Source organism: Leptodactylus fuscus, chromosome 4 (genome assembly GCF_031893055.1).
Source record: "Leptodactylus fuscus isolate aLepFus1 chromosome 4, aLepFus1.hap2, whole genome shotgun sequence".
Lineage (NCBI taxonomy): Eukaryota > Metazoa > Chordata > Amphibia > Anura > Leptodactylidae > Leptodactylus > Leptodactylus fuscus.
The window spans coordinates 157,295,207-157,314,439 of record NC_134268.1 but is presented as its reverse complement, the minus strand read 5'-3'; the positions used below and the strand labels follow the sequence as shown (position 1 = coordinate 157,314,439).

The 19,233-nt window shown below is 40.3% G+C and overlaps 1 protein-coding gene across 1 annotated transcript in view; it reads left to right on the top strand.

Annotated features, from left to right (window-relative positions):
* KIF15 (kinesin family member 15) overlaps window positions 1–19,233 on the top strand; it is a 44,777-nt gene that overhangs the window by 20,520 nt on the left and 5,024 nt on the right. Inside the window, exons 15-30 of the mRNA XM_075271266.1 lie at window positions 604–742; window positions 1,462–1,603; window positions 2,597–2,794; window positions 3,285–3,392; window positions 4,405–4,510; window positions 4,701–4,866; window positions 7,611–7,761; window positions 8,400–8,485; window positions 8,597–8,675; window positions 8,798–8,884; window positions 11,457–11,561; window positions 11,777–11,899; window positions 12,065–12,211; window positions 13,303–13,386; window positions 15,981–16,118; window positions 18,727–18,836. Coding sequence (XP_075127367.1) covers window positions 604–742; window positions 1,462–1,603; window positions 2,597–2,794; window positions 3,285–3,392; window positions 4,405–4,510; window positions 4,701–4,866; window positions 7,611–7,761; window positions 8,400–8,485; window positions 8,597–8,675; window positions 8,798–8,884; window positions 11,457–11,561; window positions 11,777–11,899; window positions 12,065–12,211; window positions 13,303–13,386; window positions 15,981–16,118; window positions 18,727–18,836 — 1,969 coding nt within the window. The remainder of the gene's footprint in view (window positions 1–603; window positions 743–1,461; window positions 1,604–2,596; window positions 2,795–3,284; window positions 3,393–4,404; window positions 4,511–4,700; window positions 4,867–7,610; window positions 7,762–8,399; window positions 8,486–8,596; window positions 8,676–8,797; window positions 8,885–11,456; window positions 11,562–11,776; window positions 11,900–12,064; window positions 12,212–13,302; window positions 13,387–15,980; window positions 16,119–18,726; window positions 18,837–19,233) is intronic.

Below are 19,233 nucleotides of genomic sequence, written 5' to 3'. Positions count from 1 at the left end.
TTGAAGGTGCTATTGACTCTGTTGAAAAGGCACTGCTCCATACATTGTGTAGTGGTTGTAAATGGTATACAGTATCTCTTTCATTCAAGTCAATGGGAAAGAGCTGCCATACTATTCACCGCCATTACACAATATGTAGAGCTGTTCTTGTTCCATAGTGGCACGACCCATTCTGATGGGTGAGAGGGACAACAGTCAGACTTAAGGAGAAGTCATCAGTATAAACATCCCATAAATACTCTCCAGTACTGTAACCTTTGACCAGGGCCTCTGTATACAGTATGCATGGGCAAGACTTTACTTGCAAATGAAAGGAGACAAAGATGCCTTCCAGGGTTTTTTTATGCTTTATGCTTTTTTTTTATGGTCAGTTCTCATTTAAAAATGAAATAATTCAGCTACGCTCGTACTGTGTATCAGCATTATCTATCTGTACTACATGTCCTAGGATGTCATGTGCTAGTCAACTATCCAAACAGACTCGCTGTTTACAAAAGAATTCGTAATTTTGGCAGTCAAAGGAGATTGTGTTAGTATTTTTCTAGATGCTCATTCCAATTTTCTACTATCATCAACATTACATTTGTTTCTTTCCTCCACCAGTCCGACCAATGCACTCCACACCAATCGCATCAGACAATAATTTGGCTTCTACAGAAAAGTTAAAGGAGAAAGTATTGCAACTCCAAAGTGAGCTGGCCACTGCCAAACAAGAATATGAGGAATTCAAGGAGCTGACAAAGTTAGTTAAAATGCTGAGGGGATCTTAGTTTTGTTAATTCTGTTGTTAAGACCTAATTCTCATGGCAGTTCTTTAGTCACTGATCTTGGGTATAATGGAATGCTTTGCACCTATTCTGTGTTTTTGACCCACTGGTTTGGGCTTACAAATACCAAGCTTTAATCTATGTAGAGGTAACTTTAGTATGCCAACCGGAAGGGACATTTCAGGGACCTGGTAGCTTTAGTGAGTTACCTGATGTTTATAGATTTAGTTTTAATATTATTATAAAGTCCAAAGCTAAATTAACACATTACATTCCTGTGCAATTAATATAACTAGAGATGAGCAAGTAGTGAAATATTCGAAATTCGATTCGAGTAGACTCTCAATATTCGACTATTCGTTCGACTATCGAATCCCAGTATAGTCTATGGGAAAAACATGCTCGTTTCAGGGAAACCAAAATTCGACGAATTGTAGTCACCAATCCACAATGACACCTCAGGAAATGATGCCAACACCTCTGAAATGCAATTGGGAGAGCAGGGGAAGCATGTCTGGGGGCATCTAACACGCCTAAGTCCCAGTATCATTATTATTATTATTATTATTGATGCTGATTTAGCCAGCCAATGACTGTATTCAGTTTTTTTTCCAAGTATTTCGAATACCGTAGTATTTGATCGAATACCTACTTGATCGAATACATAACCATAACCAATTGTGTTTCTATGTAGGAAGAAGGAAGTTGAGCTAGAGGCAGAACGTCAGTCTCTATACAAAACCAACAGCCATCTTGAAAATATTTTGGAAGCCTTCCAGGCTCATAAGAGGAATGAAGTGTCCCAGCTGAACAAAATGCATGTAGAGACAATAAAGGTAAAAGTGATCATTTGAAAATGGAAATTTAGTTTCTTTACAGCTTTCGTCTTGAATCCCCCACCTTCATATTCTAAACCTGCATCTGCTATGATAAATTTATACTGTTGCACTGATGACATCCGTGTGCTTCCACATCCCCATTCAGTGCTGTCAGCCCATGTCATAAAATGGTCAAGTATAGGATTGGTCCTAAGTTTTGCCTCAGGCTCACAACCGCATACACAGAAGTGTATGTGCAGCCATAGAAATAAATGGGTCCATGTACTATCCGTGAAAAACATGGCTAGTACACTGACAAATCACAGGGTAGTGTGAACGGAGTCTAAAATTATTTTATGGGTTATTCTGGTCATGAGTTACCCCTATCCACAGGACACTTGGGGTGCTTATAATGAAATGCATTAAATGACATGCAAAGCTTTTGGACTGCAGCTGTCACCGAACAATTAACATCAGCAGCTTTGAAAGTTGCAGTTTAGCCCTAGCCTTATCTATGCAATGCAGTGCACTTGAGCTCTGTGATGATGGGGGTGGGAACTGGGTATCAATGCTTTGCCCAGCACCTTATTGGTGCAAAACACAATCCGTCTTATTCAGTAGTTTCCAAGGGTATGATCTTTTTTGTGATTTTCAGTAAATTGATTCCCTTTGTGCGATCTGTGAGAATTTATCTGTGGTTTATTTTATAGGCAAAGGGATTTACAGCTTCATCTAACAAGATCGTCCTCTAAGCATAGAGCCAGTGGCCACCTTGCCCGTTGGAGGCTTTTACCACTGTTAGCACAATTTCTTATTTAGGTACTTGGAGAAGCTAGAGAGTAATGCCTGCTTTAGGCCGCCCCATTTCATACGCCCTACTAGGGTGAATAGATTACAAAAAGTCCCCAGCCCAGGGCCCAGTTTGCCATCCAAGTCACTTTGTTACACTTGTGTGGCTGGCACTTAGTCCAATTTCTTAAATAATGTTTTTGTTTTATTATCGTCTATCAGAACATGACGACTCCCACCAGGGCTTACAACCTGAGGTCTCGACTTGTGCCACGTCTCAGCCCAGATGTCTTGCAGTCTGACTTACTGGATACACCCAAGTCAAGGGATGATCTGGACAATATTATTAATGAACCCATCCCTCCAGAGATGAGCGAGCAAGCCTATGAAGCTATTGCAGAAGAGCTAAGGATGGTGCAGGTATGCAGAGTACAGATTTCTAAATAAAAGTTTTAATGGTTGATCTGCAGACCCACGGTTGTCGGACCCCCGCAGATCTAAAATTGATGACATATATTAATGATAGACCGTCACCATTAGAACAGTGGTTATGCCCTTTCAGTAAATAAGACAGGGTCTGCTATTGCTAAGACTTTACGCCATGTTTGGGTCAGTGATTTTCAGCAGTGTTTGTAAACCAAATCTGTGAATGGGTCAGAAACACAGAGCAGGTTCTAATCTTTGTTTTACCTTATCTATATGTAGTTACCAGTCTTTGGATTTGGTTCACAGACTCTGATGCAAAACACTAATGTGAATGAGGCCTAAAGATGGGGAGAAGTGGGTGTCAGATAAGGAGATTGGCCAACTCATGACTATTGTAGACTGCTAAGCTTGTTTTTGTCTAGGATTGGTCCACAAGCACTTCTTGCTTCTCTTAATCATTGCAGAATTTTTCTCTGTTTTTCAGGAGCAAGTTACAAATTTACAAGCCAAGCTGGATGAAGAGGAGAGTAAAAACCTGAAGCTTCAGCAACAGCTAGATAAGATAGAACATCATTCAGCACAAATGCAAGAGGTAGAGTGTAGGCTTAGTTTTACATGTCATTGCTGTTGTATAATTTGACAAATTGTTTTGTATGCTTACACATGTGGAATGTCGCATACGAATCTTTTGCAATCTAAATATGAAAATTACACAAGCATGGGGTATAACTTGAGGGTCCTTGCCCCAATGCATAATCTGTAGTAGGGTCCCTAAACTATCCTGTGCCAGTTAGGATAGTGGTATATTTTATGTATTGTTGGATGTTATAGTCTAACATTACTCAACTTATTAGCTGACTTTAAAAGTTTTGGTGTATGGTGATGTGACTTAGACAGCACCCTTCCTTGATAGACCATGTCTCTTTCTTGGTATTATTAATGGCTTAATAAATGCACCCAAATACCTTTTGTTTTGAGTGATTTCTGGAAGCTCCTGGCATCTTCTGCATTTGTTTACTTGGTGCAGCTTCCTAGTATGTAGCTTCCACACTAGCTCCATCCCACCTCACTTCCCACCCCCTCCCTCCCTCACACCACCTCCCTCCCCATACACCATTTGATTCAAGTGTGGCCCTATTTGTATGGTGCAAGCACAGGAGAATGTGGAACTATGCACACCAACCAAATAGATTTTCCACCATAACTAGTGGGGAAGTTTATGTTCTGAAGCTTATGAAGATCAGAACAAGATGACGCAATACATCCTACAGCAGCAGTGAGGGAAAAAAAGGCATCAGTAGACAAACCTAGACCAATAAGCGTGTCAGAGTACAATAAATACAAGGGAGAAGGGGTGGTGGATTTGAGTGATCAGATCTTACAGCTTTATTTAGTAAAACAAAAAACTGGAAACACAGCATTATTTTGTTGCAGTTTTTTGAGCATTATTCCATTTGCCACTCTTGACTTTGGCAAAAAAAAAACGCAGCAAAATATGCAAGAAAAAAAAACCTCAGTGTTTCCACAGCATGGGTCCTTGTATGTTTTCGTCTATTTAAGTTATGTTGATCTGGTGTATTTATTTATTTTTTATATCCCAACAGCTCTTCACGTCAGAGAGGGCCACTTGGACCATTAAGCAGCAGGAGCATCTCGAGCAAATTCATGTTTTTGAAAAACAAAAACAAGACTTCAAGAGCAATGAGGATGGTAAGTTGTTGTGTAGGTGTGTTCACAGTCTGTCTGCCTCCTACAGCTATGGCCACCTTTGCGGACACCATATATTTTTACAGTACACTTAGTAAAGTTTACCACCAAGCGATGATGAATCCTAAATTTATATCACATTATTATGCTCAATTTTCTAATTGTAAAGTTTTTTTTTTTTTTTTTTTTACAGTGTTAAAGAGCGAGGTCCATGACCTGCGAGTGGTTCTTCAATCTGCAGACCGTGAGCTTCGAGCAGTAAAGACTGAATACAGTTTGTTCAAAGAAAGGCAAGAGAAAGAAATGAGCCAGTTGTCTGACCGACACATCAATGTTCAGCTGCAGCTAGATAACGTCAGGTATTGTCTTGTGAATTGGTATTATAGAGCTTCCTCTCTGTCACTTTTATTAGAAGTCTTTACAACAAATTGTGTCATTGATCAGTGATTGTATCACACAAGCAGAAAGTAAAACTAGACCTTAGATTAACTGTGGCTATTCAGCTACAAACGTAAAATCTAGCAAGATTGTAATATATATTTATGACCATGTTTGCATCTTTTACTGAAATACACAAAGAATTATGTTCCCATCTAGAAAATGATTAGATACATAAACTACAATGGCTTAGTTTATTAATATCTAAATATTAATATATTGTAGACATATTTTTTCCCAGATGTTCTCTGTATTCTTGTATACGAAGCTAGTATGTGTGTGTATGTGTCTGTGTGTATGTATGTATATACGATACCGGCACCAATAGCTCTTCACCAGTGGCACAGAACAGGAAAGCCAACAGTGCGCTGAATTCAGCGCACTGTCGGCTTTCTAGCGGTGTATTAAACCGCATATGCCCCAGATGGTGAAATATCCTCTTTAAAGGTTTGACCTGTTTTATGCCTTGAAGGGAGTCTCACCTCCCTTAAGAATATTCACCACTGTGTTACAGAGCAAATTACAGAGAAATCATATGCAATTGTAGCTGTTGGTGCACTGGAAGTGGGCCTACTGCTCCCTGAAACACTGCTTTTGGCATTCAGACCACTAGCATCTCTAAGGCCCCACGTTTCAGAAAAATGTTTTTTGTTTTTTTTCTCTGCTGCAGGTATTTGAGCAAAAGCCAAGAGTGGTTCAACAGAAATTCAAAATATATAGCGAACCTTTTTACTTCTCCCTTCTGCTAAATCCACTCCTTACTTTGGTTCAAAAAACTGCAGCAAAATCTGCACCAATAAAATATTTTTCCACAACATGGGGCTTTACCTTTATAGGGGTATTCCCATGTACATAATCATATCTATATTTGAAGATAATTAAGTTAAACATTTTTGCAACTATAAGTAATTAAACATTCTGCAGAGTTTTAAAGATCTTCTCTAACTATCTTAATGGTGATAGTCCCTGATCGGATGCCATGGATACGACCACAAATGCAGAAACTCTCTATGGTCCGAGACTTCTCAGGAACCCAGTTAGGCCGGGTTCACAGCGACTCGTCATTTGGTAAGTAGACGCCGCGGGATATTTGGCGGGCCGTATACTCTCCCATTGTTATCAATGGGAGCCGATACCGTATACGTGGCGCTATTTTGCGGCCGCCGCAAAATCACGGCCGCAAAATAGCGCCGCGTATACGGTACCGGCTCCCATTGAAAACAATGGGAGCGTATACGGCCCGCAAAAGCTCCCACGGCGTCTACATGGCACATTACGTGCCAAAAGACATCGTGTGAACCCGGCCTTATGGTTTTTTTTATTGTGTCTGAGTTTATTAGGTAGGGGCAATACATGTATGAGAAAATATCCCGGCCACAATAAGTACCGTATTTTTCGGACTATAAGACGCACCTAGGTTTTAGAGGAGGAAAATAGGGGAAAAAAAATTTGAAGCAAAAAATGGTAAAATATTTAATATATGGGAGTTGTAGTTTTGCAACAGCTGCAAGGCCACATTGACAGGTGACCCTGCAGCTGTACGGGGATGCATAGTGTTTTTTTTTTGCGGGGCCAGAAGTACTTTTTAGTTATACCATTTTGGGGAATATCTATTGCTTAGATCACCTTGTATTGAAAAAAAACCCGGTGGTTTATGATATGATTTTCTACTGTTATATATATTCTAGGGACAGGAGGTGATTTAGAACTTTTATTTATTTCATATTTTTATTATATATTTTTAAAGCTTTTTTTTTTTTTTTTTTTTACTATTTTATTCCCCCCCCCCCCCCCGGGGGCTTGAACCTGCGGTCACTTGATTGCAAGTCCCATAGACGGCAATACAACTGTATTGCCGTCTATGGGACATTCTGTCTATTAGTATTACGACTGGTCATAGACCCAGCCGCAATACTAATACAGCAGTGACAGGCCTGGGAGCCTCATTAGGCTCCTGCGATATTGCCGCGCAGGAGCCGGCCTGCAACTTCACAGGTATTGGGGCCGGTGGGGACCGGCCCCGGGGAAAAAGGGGGCCACCGATACTGACCTGGCATCCGCTGTACTAGAGAGGCAGATGCCGGCGAGGGATAGACGCCAGCACAGGTGCCGGGGCCTGAGACATCGCTACGCTCCTCTGCCCTGCATGAAGCCAGCGGCGGGGGGACGGAGGAGCGGAATAGCATCACTCCTCCTGCTGCTGGCTTCATGCAGGGCAGAGAAGCGCAGCAATGTCTCAGGCCCCGGCGTCTATCCCTTGCCGGCATCCGCCTCTATTACAGCGGATGCCAGGCGCCACATTCGGACTATAAGACGCACCCTTCTTTTCCCCCCAAATTTGGGGGTAAAAAAGTGCGTCTTATAGTCCTAAAAATACGGTAGATCATGGCTGATTTTCTGACCTTAGAAAGTTCCTGCATTCATGGTCGTATCCACTGGCAACTGATCAAGACAACAGACCGTCACCACAAGATATTTAGAGAAAATCTTTAAAACTCTGCAAAATGTTTAATTTCTTGTATTTGCAAAAAAGCTTAACTTTTAACGATCTACAAATTTAAAAATAATTATGTTGATGGGAATATCCCCTTTACTTGTTGTTTGAGACTTTTATATTTTTATGCATTTAATATTACTGATTACTGAATGTTTCCAAAATCACTAGGCTGGAACGTGAGACATTGCTGGAGGAAAAGCGATCCCTCCAAGATGCTTATGACAACCTTGAGGAAGTGATGAAATTTGAAACTGACCAACTAAAACAAGAGCTTTCTGACAGCAAAAGAGAGAATGAAATGCTGAAAGCTGAACTTAGCGTAAGATCGTTTCTTGTATACTCTGAACTCGTATGGTTTTATACATCACTTGCCATATATTCATCTTCATGCAACACACTCCTACGATGCTTGCAAATTTTATCGTTCCATTATCGTTTCCATCAAAATCTCCATCATATGACCATTTCTCCAGCATTGATTTCTAAGCAAGCCATGCCCCCTTGTCTGTACAATTGAAAATACCTGAAAATATCATAAAATAGCCGGTGATCAAGAGATGTGCAACATGCATCTCAATGAATGACCTGCACATGCTGTAAGAAATCATACTTCACTTGCGGTGGTATCCTGGACTTGCAAGACCTGCACAAGTGCAAATGAAGTTCTTGCAACCAAGCTTTCATCTCTACTTGCATGGATCATAGGTGTCCAGGAAACTAGTGCATCACAATGTCATTCCATGGGATTGCATGAAACATATCCCCTCATCACTGACCACTTTATGGACGGAAGTGGAAGGGCTGCCTGAGGAGAAGACTACAAACACGGGGGACTCACAGTGTGTGTGTGGGGGGGGAGATTGCTAATGACTGTATATTAGTAAGCTGCATGCATGTAAGTACTCGCCAAAGCATAAAATTCCTACTGTCATGAAAAAAGTATTATATGTTTAACAGAATCTTCTGGATCTTTTGGAAACTGAAAAGGAGCACAGACAAAACCTGAAATGTCAGCTGGAGGAGGATAAGGAGAACCAATCAAAGTATGTGATACTGTACAATACTTATCTACCGCCACCATATACTCTATCCAGTCTTTTATGGTAATGTATTTGGATGTACCATAATATAACTGTCAATGATTCTGTTTATAGAGAACTTGTGAAGTTTCTGGAAGAGAATGTCAAGCTGAAGAAGCAGTGTTCTGAGCTGCTGACAAAGTGTGAGCTGCAGGTATTGTACGACTCGCCCCTTTCTTCTATCGGCATTGAATGTTTTACACATTTCTATTGAAAAAACTTTTTCTGTCTAGTACATCAAATCCAATTCTAATACAGTATGTTTCTGATTTTTAGGTTGCAGATCTTCAAACACTAGAACTCAATTTAACCTCTTCCAGAGAGACTATCCATGAACTTGAGAAAAAATGTTCTTCGGATAAGGTATCTTATAGCAGTACAGTTTTTTGTTAAAATATGTTAGGCTGTATTTACACTTAAAGGGGTATTCCCAACTTGCTTACTCACCAACTTGCATGCTGTATGCTCTGATCATTTCCTGGTTTTGTCAGTGAATTGGTGGGCAGGGTTTCACAATGCCGTCTGGGGCATTATCATACAGGCCCAAAGCCTTATGGTAGCAGTAGCAGCCTGTTACCATATAGGCCCAAAGCCTGTGCTAGCAGTAACAGGCTATTACTACTACCACAGGCTTTGGGCCTATATGGTAATATCTCAGACCACGTGAGGTCTGGGATATTACCATATAGGCCTTAAGCCGGCTAGGATTAACATCGGATCCCGGAGAGGTGAGTAAAACTGTTTATTTTCTCTCACCTCTCCTGGGGCTCCAATTATTATGCTTGGGAGTCTGAAAAGACCCCCGAGTATAATAATAGTGTCAGTGGGATCGCGGCCGGGGCTTGGGCCTACTCACTGCCGGCCTCCGCGGCCTATAGTATAAGGTGAAGCGGGGGCGGCAGTGAGCAGGTCCGGGGAGGTTGGTAAATAGGCCGCTGCCTGCTGGGGATACTCCAGCAGGTAGCAGCCTATTATAAAACAAACAAACATAAAGTTCTCATACTTACCGACCTCGCGCTGCTGCTCCCGCCGCTTCTCGCCTTGTGCTGCCACTGCTCATCTTCTCCCGTGGCTGCTCCTGCGTCTCAGCGTAGGGGGTGCGATGACGCTGCCTGTGCTGAGACGCAGTAAGACGTCATAGACACACGCCGGGTGTGCGCCTGAGCTAATGTGGGCATGTCACCTAGCGTTTGATGTAGCCGGGGGAGGGGGTCGGGACTAGAGCGGAGGCCCGCTGCATATGGTCGAGTAGTAATTGAACTGGTCCGCAGTGAAAGACTTCTGTGGGAGGCCGCTGGAGCAGCTGCTGCCGATAGGTGAGTGGTGAGGCAGTGCTGTCTCCAGGGCCGTGTTAGGATGTTTCCAAGGCAGAGAAGATGCTCTGGAAACATCTTGGGGCAGTCCTGGAGACAGCGCTACCTCACCACTCACCTATCGGCAGCAGCGCTGCTCCAGCGGCCTCCCACAGATGTCTTTTGCTACGGACCAGTCATGTGACTTTTTCAATTACTGTATTGACGCGAGTATAAGCCGAGGTGCACTTTTTCAGCACAAAAACTGTGCTGAAAAACTCTGCTTATACTTGAGTATATACTGTAAAGAAATTAGCACACTATCACTGAAAGATGCACAATATGAAGCTGATGTAGCAGAGCTGGATTTGATAGGTCATGAGAATCCTCAAATTTACATGCTACAGGAACAAGAGTCAGCTTGCAATAAACTCAGTTTTAGGTCTGTGTTACATACAGAAGTAACAGATTCCCTGGCTCAGCTCTTATCAGCAAAATTCAATTAACTGACCTGATAACTGGAAGAGGGAGATAAAGAGCTCAGAAATATGAGCACTCCGCTCCCCCTCCCCTCCTGAGAGCAGGGAGCTACGTCACTTGTCCTGGCCGGAGAGATAAGATCATCCCATGTCCATGGTTATGGAAACACGGTGTAAACAATTAAGTGAATAATCTCTGATAGTAGACAAACAAAGCAGTTTTGCTGAAGCAATGTATTTAGGAAAACTCTTAAATCCACACACGCTAGCAGTATAGATAGGATCCTTGAGATGGGACAACTCCTTTAATGGGGGGGGGGGTCTTTTGGGGTTTCCATCATTTTTTGTATACATATATGAAGCAGGAGTCTTGCAACTTCAGCAAAATTAATTAGTCAACTATAGGAACCACTTAAACAGTTATAAACCCCACTATGACAGTGTGAACAGAGACTTACATGAGTTGTCCTTTTAGATATCAGAATAAGTTTATGTATGGATTCTGTCCTGAGAGAATGTGTAATGTTAATTTTACTCTTCCTTTAAACTAGATGGACAAGTATAGGAACTAGGTGTGTTCGCAGATATTTTTGGCACAGATTTTGGCATGCATTCTGTAGCAAAATCACAGCATTCAGCTATTTATTTTAATGCCATATACTGTGTCAGGGTGTATAGTGCTCCTTCTAGCTGCAGTCTACCAATGGAGGCACGGCCCCAGTGGCCATACACCATCACTCGGTGTTTATTGACTAGATTGGTAACAATTCCTATTAACTTGAATGACTCTTAAAGGCGTTGTGCAGGACTTCGAAAACAGGGCAGCTTTTTCTTATTCTCAGGAGGCGACTTCATGTCCATTGATCCCTTGGCCTTGCTGCAGCTTGGTTCCTTTCATTTCAATGACAGTGAATTGTAGTTTTGCCATGTGACCAATGGACATGAGGTCCCTTCCAGAGAAGAAGAAAGCAGCCATGTTTTCTAGTCCTGCACAATCTTTTTAATATGCTGTTGCTGTAGAATCTGAAACAATACATGTCCTGCTTTATTTAAATGTCTGGGTTACTGTTGTTGCTATATGGTACATATATAGTAAATGATAGGCTCCTGTTATATGTGGAACAATATTGTTGGCAAATCTTTATTTTTCTATTTTAATTCTAGGAAATAATGACAGACCTTATGAACCAAATTCAAGGACTGAGAACAGCAATTATGCACAAAACTGAGTCTATAGATGTTCTTACACAAGAGCTGGAAGACCTAAAGGTACGTCTGCTTTGTTTTTTGTTTTTTTATTCCTCCTTTTTTGGAACCACACAGTTTATTTGTACGATCTTGCTGAAAATACTGTTTTATAGCTTAGTCCTATATTATGAAAGGAGAAAAAAAAACTTTTAGCCTACAGGAAAAAAAACTATTGTCTTAATAGAGCGTCCCACTCTCATCAGTGGGTCTAAGTAAAGTTATAACTTGTTTTTTAGAGCAAATACAGTTCTGCATTATCTGCGAAAGAAGAAAGCAAAGCAATTTTAGAAATGCAAGAAAAAGAAATTGAGACGCTAAAGGAGGACTTGGAAAGAAAGCAGTCTGCTGATAACGTTGAGGTATGTCCGTGTGAAAAGGAGTGCATCTTTCTTAAGAATTTTCTATTGTAAAGTGGTTGCTTGTCCGCTAGCTTGTGAAGCTTTTTGCAGGCACACAATAGTTTAGGGGCTTTTTATAGAACTGTAGGCAGAATAATAAATTCATGGCTTTCTTTTAAACAACAGAGGGAGCTTTTATGCGATGACTTGATTCATGCAACTGAACAGCTTGGCAAGTTAACAGAAGACCTTAACAAGCAGGAGGCTTTGCTTAAAGAGCAAAAAGAGGAGCTGCTGAAAAAAGAGCAGATCATTGCTGAACTAACTAACCAGGTAACTCTTAGAATGTGCCTATAATACTATGGGGAGGAGGGGAGGTTTTACATGCATCTCAGAAGCCATGTTCTTTGTGTAAAGGTGAGGAAATAGAAGCCGATGGAAAGGTGATGAAACCCTAACTAACATTTTAATATATGATACTTAAGCTTTTTAAAAGTAAATAGATAAATCACATCTCCTTATCACATGTAGTCTTCCAGTCCCATCAAGGATACACAAAAGGGAACATGTCAGGTAGATTTGGGACACTAAATTACCCAAATGGAACACAATGGGTTTAGTGTCCCAAGTAGCTCTGTTGTAAAGAGATCTGGTAACAGATTAAAATGGGTCACATCATACACCTATCCGGGGTTTCTCTTCCTTCAGTGAAACTTCATTGTTTGCCAAAGGTTCCCCCCAATGTTAATGCAGATAAGCTTGACAACAGGGCTATTTGTTTTCACCACCAGCAATGTGACAATGTCAGTGTTCGCAGTTCAATGGTTGTCCCCTCAAGCAGCATACTGTGGAGAAGGGGGTTTGGGCTGCACAGATGGAGAAGTAGAAGTTTAAATGATAAACAAATTTCTAAGTCAATTGATTGAGCTAAAGCTAAGGAACAGAATTTTTACCTGGAAGAACACTTTAAGTAAACAAAGTTTTAAGATCTCACACTAAAGAGCTACCCTTTGACTTGGGTGGGTCATTGTAGTTACCACTGTTTTTATATTCACAACTAAAGAAAAACATAGTTGAAAAAAAGGTTGTGTTACAACAACCACCTTGATGGCAGGAAGACCTAAGGATCAAGCCAGCCATTCCATTCATTTCTACTGTATAGCCAAAGTCCAACACTTGGCTGTCTCTGGTGGTTCCAGTTTAAATGAATGGAGCAGTGGTGCACATCTCCCACCACCTTTTCTATACAAACTGGGATACAAAACACCCCAGCCCTCGTGATTGAGGGGGTCACAGTAGTCAGACCACTCACTGATCAATAGGTTTGAATAGGGAGTAACTTTTCCTTACATGACTGCTCCTTTTTAATATATTCCTAGTCCAATATTCTGTCTGTTTTTCTATTCTTAATATTTTTATTCAAGTTAAAACAAGACAATGAAATGGGAATGGATGATGAAATTAAACTAAACCATAGCATCAAGAGCCCTCCTGCCAGGCTTCTTCAGGTAAGTTTCTAGAGCTTATAAAAATGATTCTGGTGATTTAGATTATCCTGTGTTAGAAAGCAAAGGCACATTTATGGCTTTTGTTTGTTTTTGTTTGTTTGTTTGTTTTATCATAAATAAGCTTTTTTTTGTATTTCAAAGTTTTGTTTTTTTACCTAGTGCCTATTATTGATACTATAGGAATTAAAGGGGCTCTAAGTACATACTTGCATAGCCTTTAGAAAGGCTATCCGACACCTACCTTTTGTATGTAAATCGCCTCAGTGGTTTTTGAATGAGCCCATCTTTATTCATATTAGCTTCCAGCCAGCACAGGAAGTTCCCAGCAGCACTCGTCTCTGCTATTCTCTCCTGTGTGTGCAAGCAGGAAGTCATCAGCAGCAGCCTGTGCTGTATAAATACATAGGAAAGAATAGGCAGAGGGTGCACGATGAGACTTCTGGTGTGCACCAAGAAGCTAATTAGCATATGAATAAAAACGGTCTCATTCAAAAACCACTGAGGCGTTTTACATACAAAAGGTAGGTGTGGAACAGCCTTTCTAACGGCTATGCAAGGATGTGCTTATCTAAAAATGACTTTTCCCAATGATAGATCCCCTTTAAAGCTAACAATCTATTTGGCCTGGAAAAACTCCTTTTATATTAGGGCACTCTTGAGTGTCATTAACATTGTCAATGATTTGCATATGCTTTTCCCAGAATCCTTAGTAGGGCTTGTATCAGGGTCTCTTAAGCCTTTGTACACTGAAGGTGGCCAGAAACGGCGTTCTACTTAAGGAGATATAGTATTCCTCCTGACCTATGTCTATTACTTCTTACCCAGCCAGCCAGTACCCTGCAGTGTACTTATGAGTGGCAAGAACCTCAAAATAGCTGTTTGTGGATGGGTCTCTCTGTTTTTGGAGATGATGTTCTGGCTTGGCTTTACAACCAGGCTTTTCTTCTAGGTTTCTGGAAAACCAGGTATTGATCTGTAGGGAGGTAACTTCCAGAAGGTGGCACTAGAGCAGGTTTTCCTTTTTCCTTATCAAGGAAGATTTATTTGCATATTCTGTTCCTGGAATCCTTAGTAAGTTATGTACGTATCTGTAAATCCACCTGTACACCGAAAGATTGCCAAAAAATTACAACATTCTTAAGAAGACCTAGTCTAATTAAGGGCTCGTTCACATCTGCGCCCATACTCCTGCAGGTTTCCGGTTCCAGCACAAAACAGGGGCCGGAGACGGAAACCTACCGGCATGTTTCAATCCCGCGGCGAAACCATTTTTTTTAAACCGGACACAGAGTCAGACATGCAGTACTCTGTGTTCAGTTTAAAAAAAAAAAAAAAAAAAAAACAAACCTGTTTCGCCACGGAGCGCATAGAACGCTCACCGGTGCTCACGGCCGGACTTGGCATGGCAGGTGCATGCAGAAGACAGAAACCTGAAAACTGAGTTCAGGCGCTGGTGTGAACCCAGTGTTACAGAGTTTATGTGGTGGTTTTTTCCAAAAGTTTCTGGAGATATTCACTTTACAATATATTGCACATGACTGTTTGTTTTTCAGGAGTTTCCTTAAATCCAAACTGATACATTTTGTTAAAGTGCAACAAACCCAAAACACTTTTTGTATGTAGGACTGAAGCAGGTGTCCTTAGATTCCGTGATTAATTGCAACACTGGCATCTAAGGGGTGTTCACACTACCGTCGGTGTCCGACAGGTAGTGTCCGCTCAAAATCTGGCACGGACATTAGGAGCGGACACTAGCTGTGTCCGTGACACCTGTCATTTATTTAAATGGGCATCGGGTGCGTTCTTTTGCACTCCGAACCCTTCCTTCCCTGTCCGCATGTAAAGATGTCCGACTTCTCAAGCGGACAGAAAAACCCGACATGTAGGGTTTTGAGCGGACACTACCTGTAGGACACCGACAGTAGTGTGAACGCCGCCTAAGATGTTTGACAGACAAAAGTGACTCCTCATCAGGGGGTTCTGATACATTACTTTGGGAAGACCTCCAGTCTTGTCAGGCCATGTCAGAGGCGATTTTTCTGAAGCAATATAAGAGTGATTAATGGATCTCTGCTTTAACTTTATCAAGTAAAAATGTTTAAAAAAAAATTAAGAAAAAAATTATCATTATAATATGTAATATAATTAGTGTCTGTGAGACAATTTTGCCAGGGAGTATTTAATTGACATTTAAATATTTTTTCCTATTTTTTTGTTTTGTTTTCAAAATGTTGGGAGGATCTTACAGTCAGATGCCTCTTATAGTCCAAAAAATACAGTAATGTCTGATGTGTATGTTATGCTCTACTTTATTGATTGGTGCCAATCTCCTTGCTGCTACAAAGAGCTTATGTATATATTGATAAAAACTGCAAAATATCTGCAACGGAGGCATCGGTTCACAAGTTTAAGGTGACCGTAACCTATTCTATCTGCAGGTACAGACTCCCTTAAAATTATTTTTATCATACTGTAAACAGAAAAAAGAAACAAAAGTAAAATGACACCACGGACAATGAAACAAAACGATGTTACAAATTTTTTGCTTGCCATACATTGGTAAGTCTTCCTATCATGTCTTTTTTGCTTCCTAGACTCCTAAGACTCCAGTGGGAAACCAATCTGAGTCTGAACTGGCACATCTTTCAAATAAAAATGCAATCTTGGAACAACTTGTATCTGAGCTAAATGAGGAGCGAATGACCAGAAATGAAGAAATAATCAGACTTAAGGCAAGTCATACTCTCTTATAGGGCCAAGGCATTATGCTCTAAATGAAAATCGGAATTAATTCGGCATTTTATATGACTCAAACTTACTTCTCCTGAGCTCTGGTGAGGCTCCCTCTTCTCTTCAGGCCTTCTGCCTCACATTGGGGAGTGTTGCAATGCCTGTGGCCCACCTGACCCCTGAGTCCCAATCACAGGCCTCAACATTTCCTGATGTCAGTCAGAAGACTGCTGGACACCCTGGACAGGTGAGTAACACTATATTTTATGTTTACTTACCTCCCCAGGCCTCCACTTATTATACTCTGGGGTCTGAGGAGTATAATAGCAGTTTTTGTTCGGTCCAAACTAAACTGCGGATGGAACCTCACAAATAACCTTGTAATAACCAAACCAAAATAACAGACGTGAACAAATCATGTCGGTTAACATTAGACTATTTTTCAGTTATTCATTCAATCAGACCTACTCTCTGACTTATGTTTTACTAGCTTTTACCCGCGACTTCGTCTGCGGTGATTTCAGAATTGGGCGGACACAGACGTGTGAAACTGTAAAAGTGCTTTAAAAAGTTTGGTGGGCTAGCAAATGTGTTATATTGTGTATGTAGTAATACAGACAATGTGATGTGTTATACAGCCTGTGTACAGGAGTATATATGTATCAGGTACTGTATATAGCAGTGATAGGAGATACATGTAATATATAGTATATACAGCCTGTGTACAGGAGTATATATGTATCAGGTACTGTATATAGCAGTGATAGGAGATACATGTAATATATAGTATATACAGCCTGTGTACAGGAGTATATATGTATCAGGTACTGTATATAGCAGTGATAGGAGATACATGTAATATATAGTATATACAGCCTGTGTACAGGAGTATATATGTATCAGGTACTGTATATAGCAGTGCTAGGAGATACATGTAATATATAGTATATACAGCCTGTGTACAGGAGTATATATGTATCAGGTACTGTATATAGCAGTGATAGGAGATACATGTAATATATAGTATATACAGCCTGTGTACAGGAGTATATATGTATCAGTACTGTATATAGCAGTGATAGGAGATACATGTAATATATAGTATATACAGACTGTGTACAGGAGTATATATGTATCAGGTACTGTATATAGCAGTGATAGGTAATACATGTAATTATATAGTATATACAGCCTGTGTACAGGAGTATATATGTATCAGGTACTGTATATAGCAGTGATAGGAGATACATGTAATTATATAGTATATACAGCCTGTGTACAGGAGTATATATGTATCAGGCACTGTATATAGCAGTGATAGGAGATACATGTAATTATATAGTATATACAGTCTGTGTACAGGAGTATATGTATCAGGTACTGTATATAGCAGTGATAGGTAATACATGTAATATATAGTATGTACAGCCTGTGTACAGGAGTATATATGTATCAGGCACTGTATATAGCAGTGATAGGAGATACATGTAATTATATAGTATATACAGTCTGTGTACAGGGGTATATAGGTATCAGGTACTGTATATAGCAGTGATAGGAGACACATGTAATTATATAGTATATACAGCCTGTGTACAGGAGTATATATGTATCAGGTACTGTATATAGCAGTGATAGGAGATACATGTAATTATATAGTATATACAGCCTGTGTACAGGAGTATATATGTATCAGGTACTGTATATAGCAGTGATAGGAGATACATGTAATTATATAGTATATACAGCCTGTGTACAGGAGTATATATGTATCAGGCACTGTATATAGCAGTGATAGGAGATACATGTAATTATATAGTATATACAGTCTGTGTACAGGAGTATATGTATCAGGTACTGTATATAGCAGTGATAGGAGATGCATGTAATTATATAGTATATACAGCCTGTGTACAGGAGTATATATGTATCAGGTACTGTATACAGCAGTGATAGGAGATACATGTAATTATATAGTATATACAGTCTGTGTACAGGAGTATATATGTATCAGGTACTGTATACAGCAGTGATAGGAGATACATGTAATTATATAGTATATACAGTCTGTGTACAGGAGTATATATGTATCAGGTACTGTATATAGCAGTGATAGGAGATACATGTAATTATATAGTATATACAGTCTGTGTACAGGAGTATATATGTATCAGGTACTGTATACAGCAGTGATAGGAGATACATGTAATTACAATGTGATGTGTTGTATTGTGTATGTATAGTGGAAAGCTATATGTAAATGTGAGTGAGTAGAGTGAGGGCTACTCCTGAGGAGACAGTAAGGAGTGTGCAGGCAGGTTGAGGCAGGAAATGCCAGGCAGTGTGTGTGAGTCTATAGCTGGGGCTAGGAGTCCTGCTTTTGTGAGTCTCCTACTAGGAAGCCATGTTGTTTAGTGGCACCAAAAGTAGCCTGCAACTCAATCCTGAGGGAAAACTATGTTTGTGGAAAATTGCACGCAAATCCGTCCAGGCGTTTTAGCGTGATTGAGGAACAAACATCCAAACTCACAAACATCCAAACACACAAACTTTCACATTTATAATATTAGTAGGATTACTTTCTTACTATAATAATCATTCTCGATACAGACCCAGTTATGTGAAACCGAAAATCTGCGCCTTGAAATCCAGAACTTGCAAGGACAATGCAAGGATTTAAAGTTTCAACTGGAGAACAGTAAAACAGGAGAAACTATTTGGTAAGTACTTTGTGTATAACTTTTTTTTTTCTTTTTTTTTTAAACTTGTAAAATCCCTCTACATCCTCTATCCATTGGATAGGTTTTTGAACCCCAGTCTCCAACCTCAGCTACAAGGATCTGATTGAATAGAGAGGCAGTAGAGTATGATTCCTCACTTGTATGTAAATGTACTTCTTTATTAAAGTGGGCTTTTCATGTCCTCATGAATGTGTAGTGTTATATACTGCTAGAAAAGCCGTCAGTGAAGCTGAATTTGTCGCTCTGTCTGCTTTCCCAGTATGTGCCCCGGTGTTGGAGATATCGGTGCAGTTAATTTCGGCACAAATATCTCCCTACTGTCAGAAGGGTATTTTTCACAACCCAGAGTCTTCGCTGTGAGAAATGCCCCCTGACA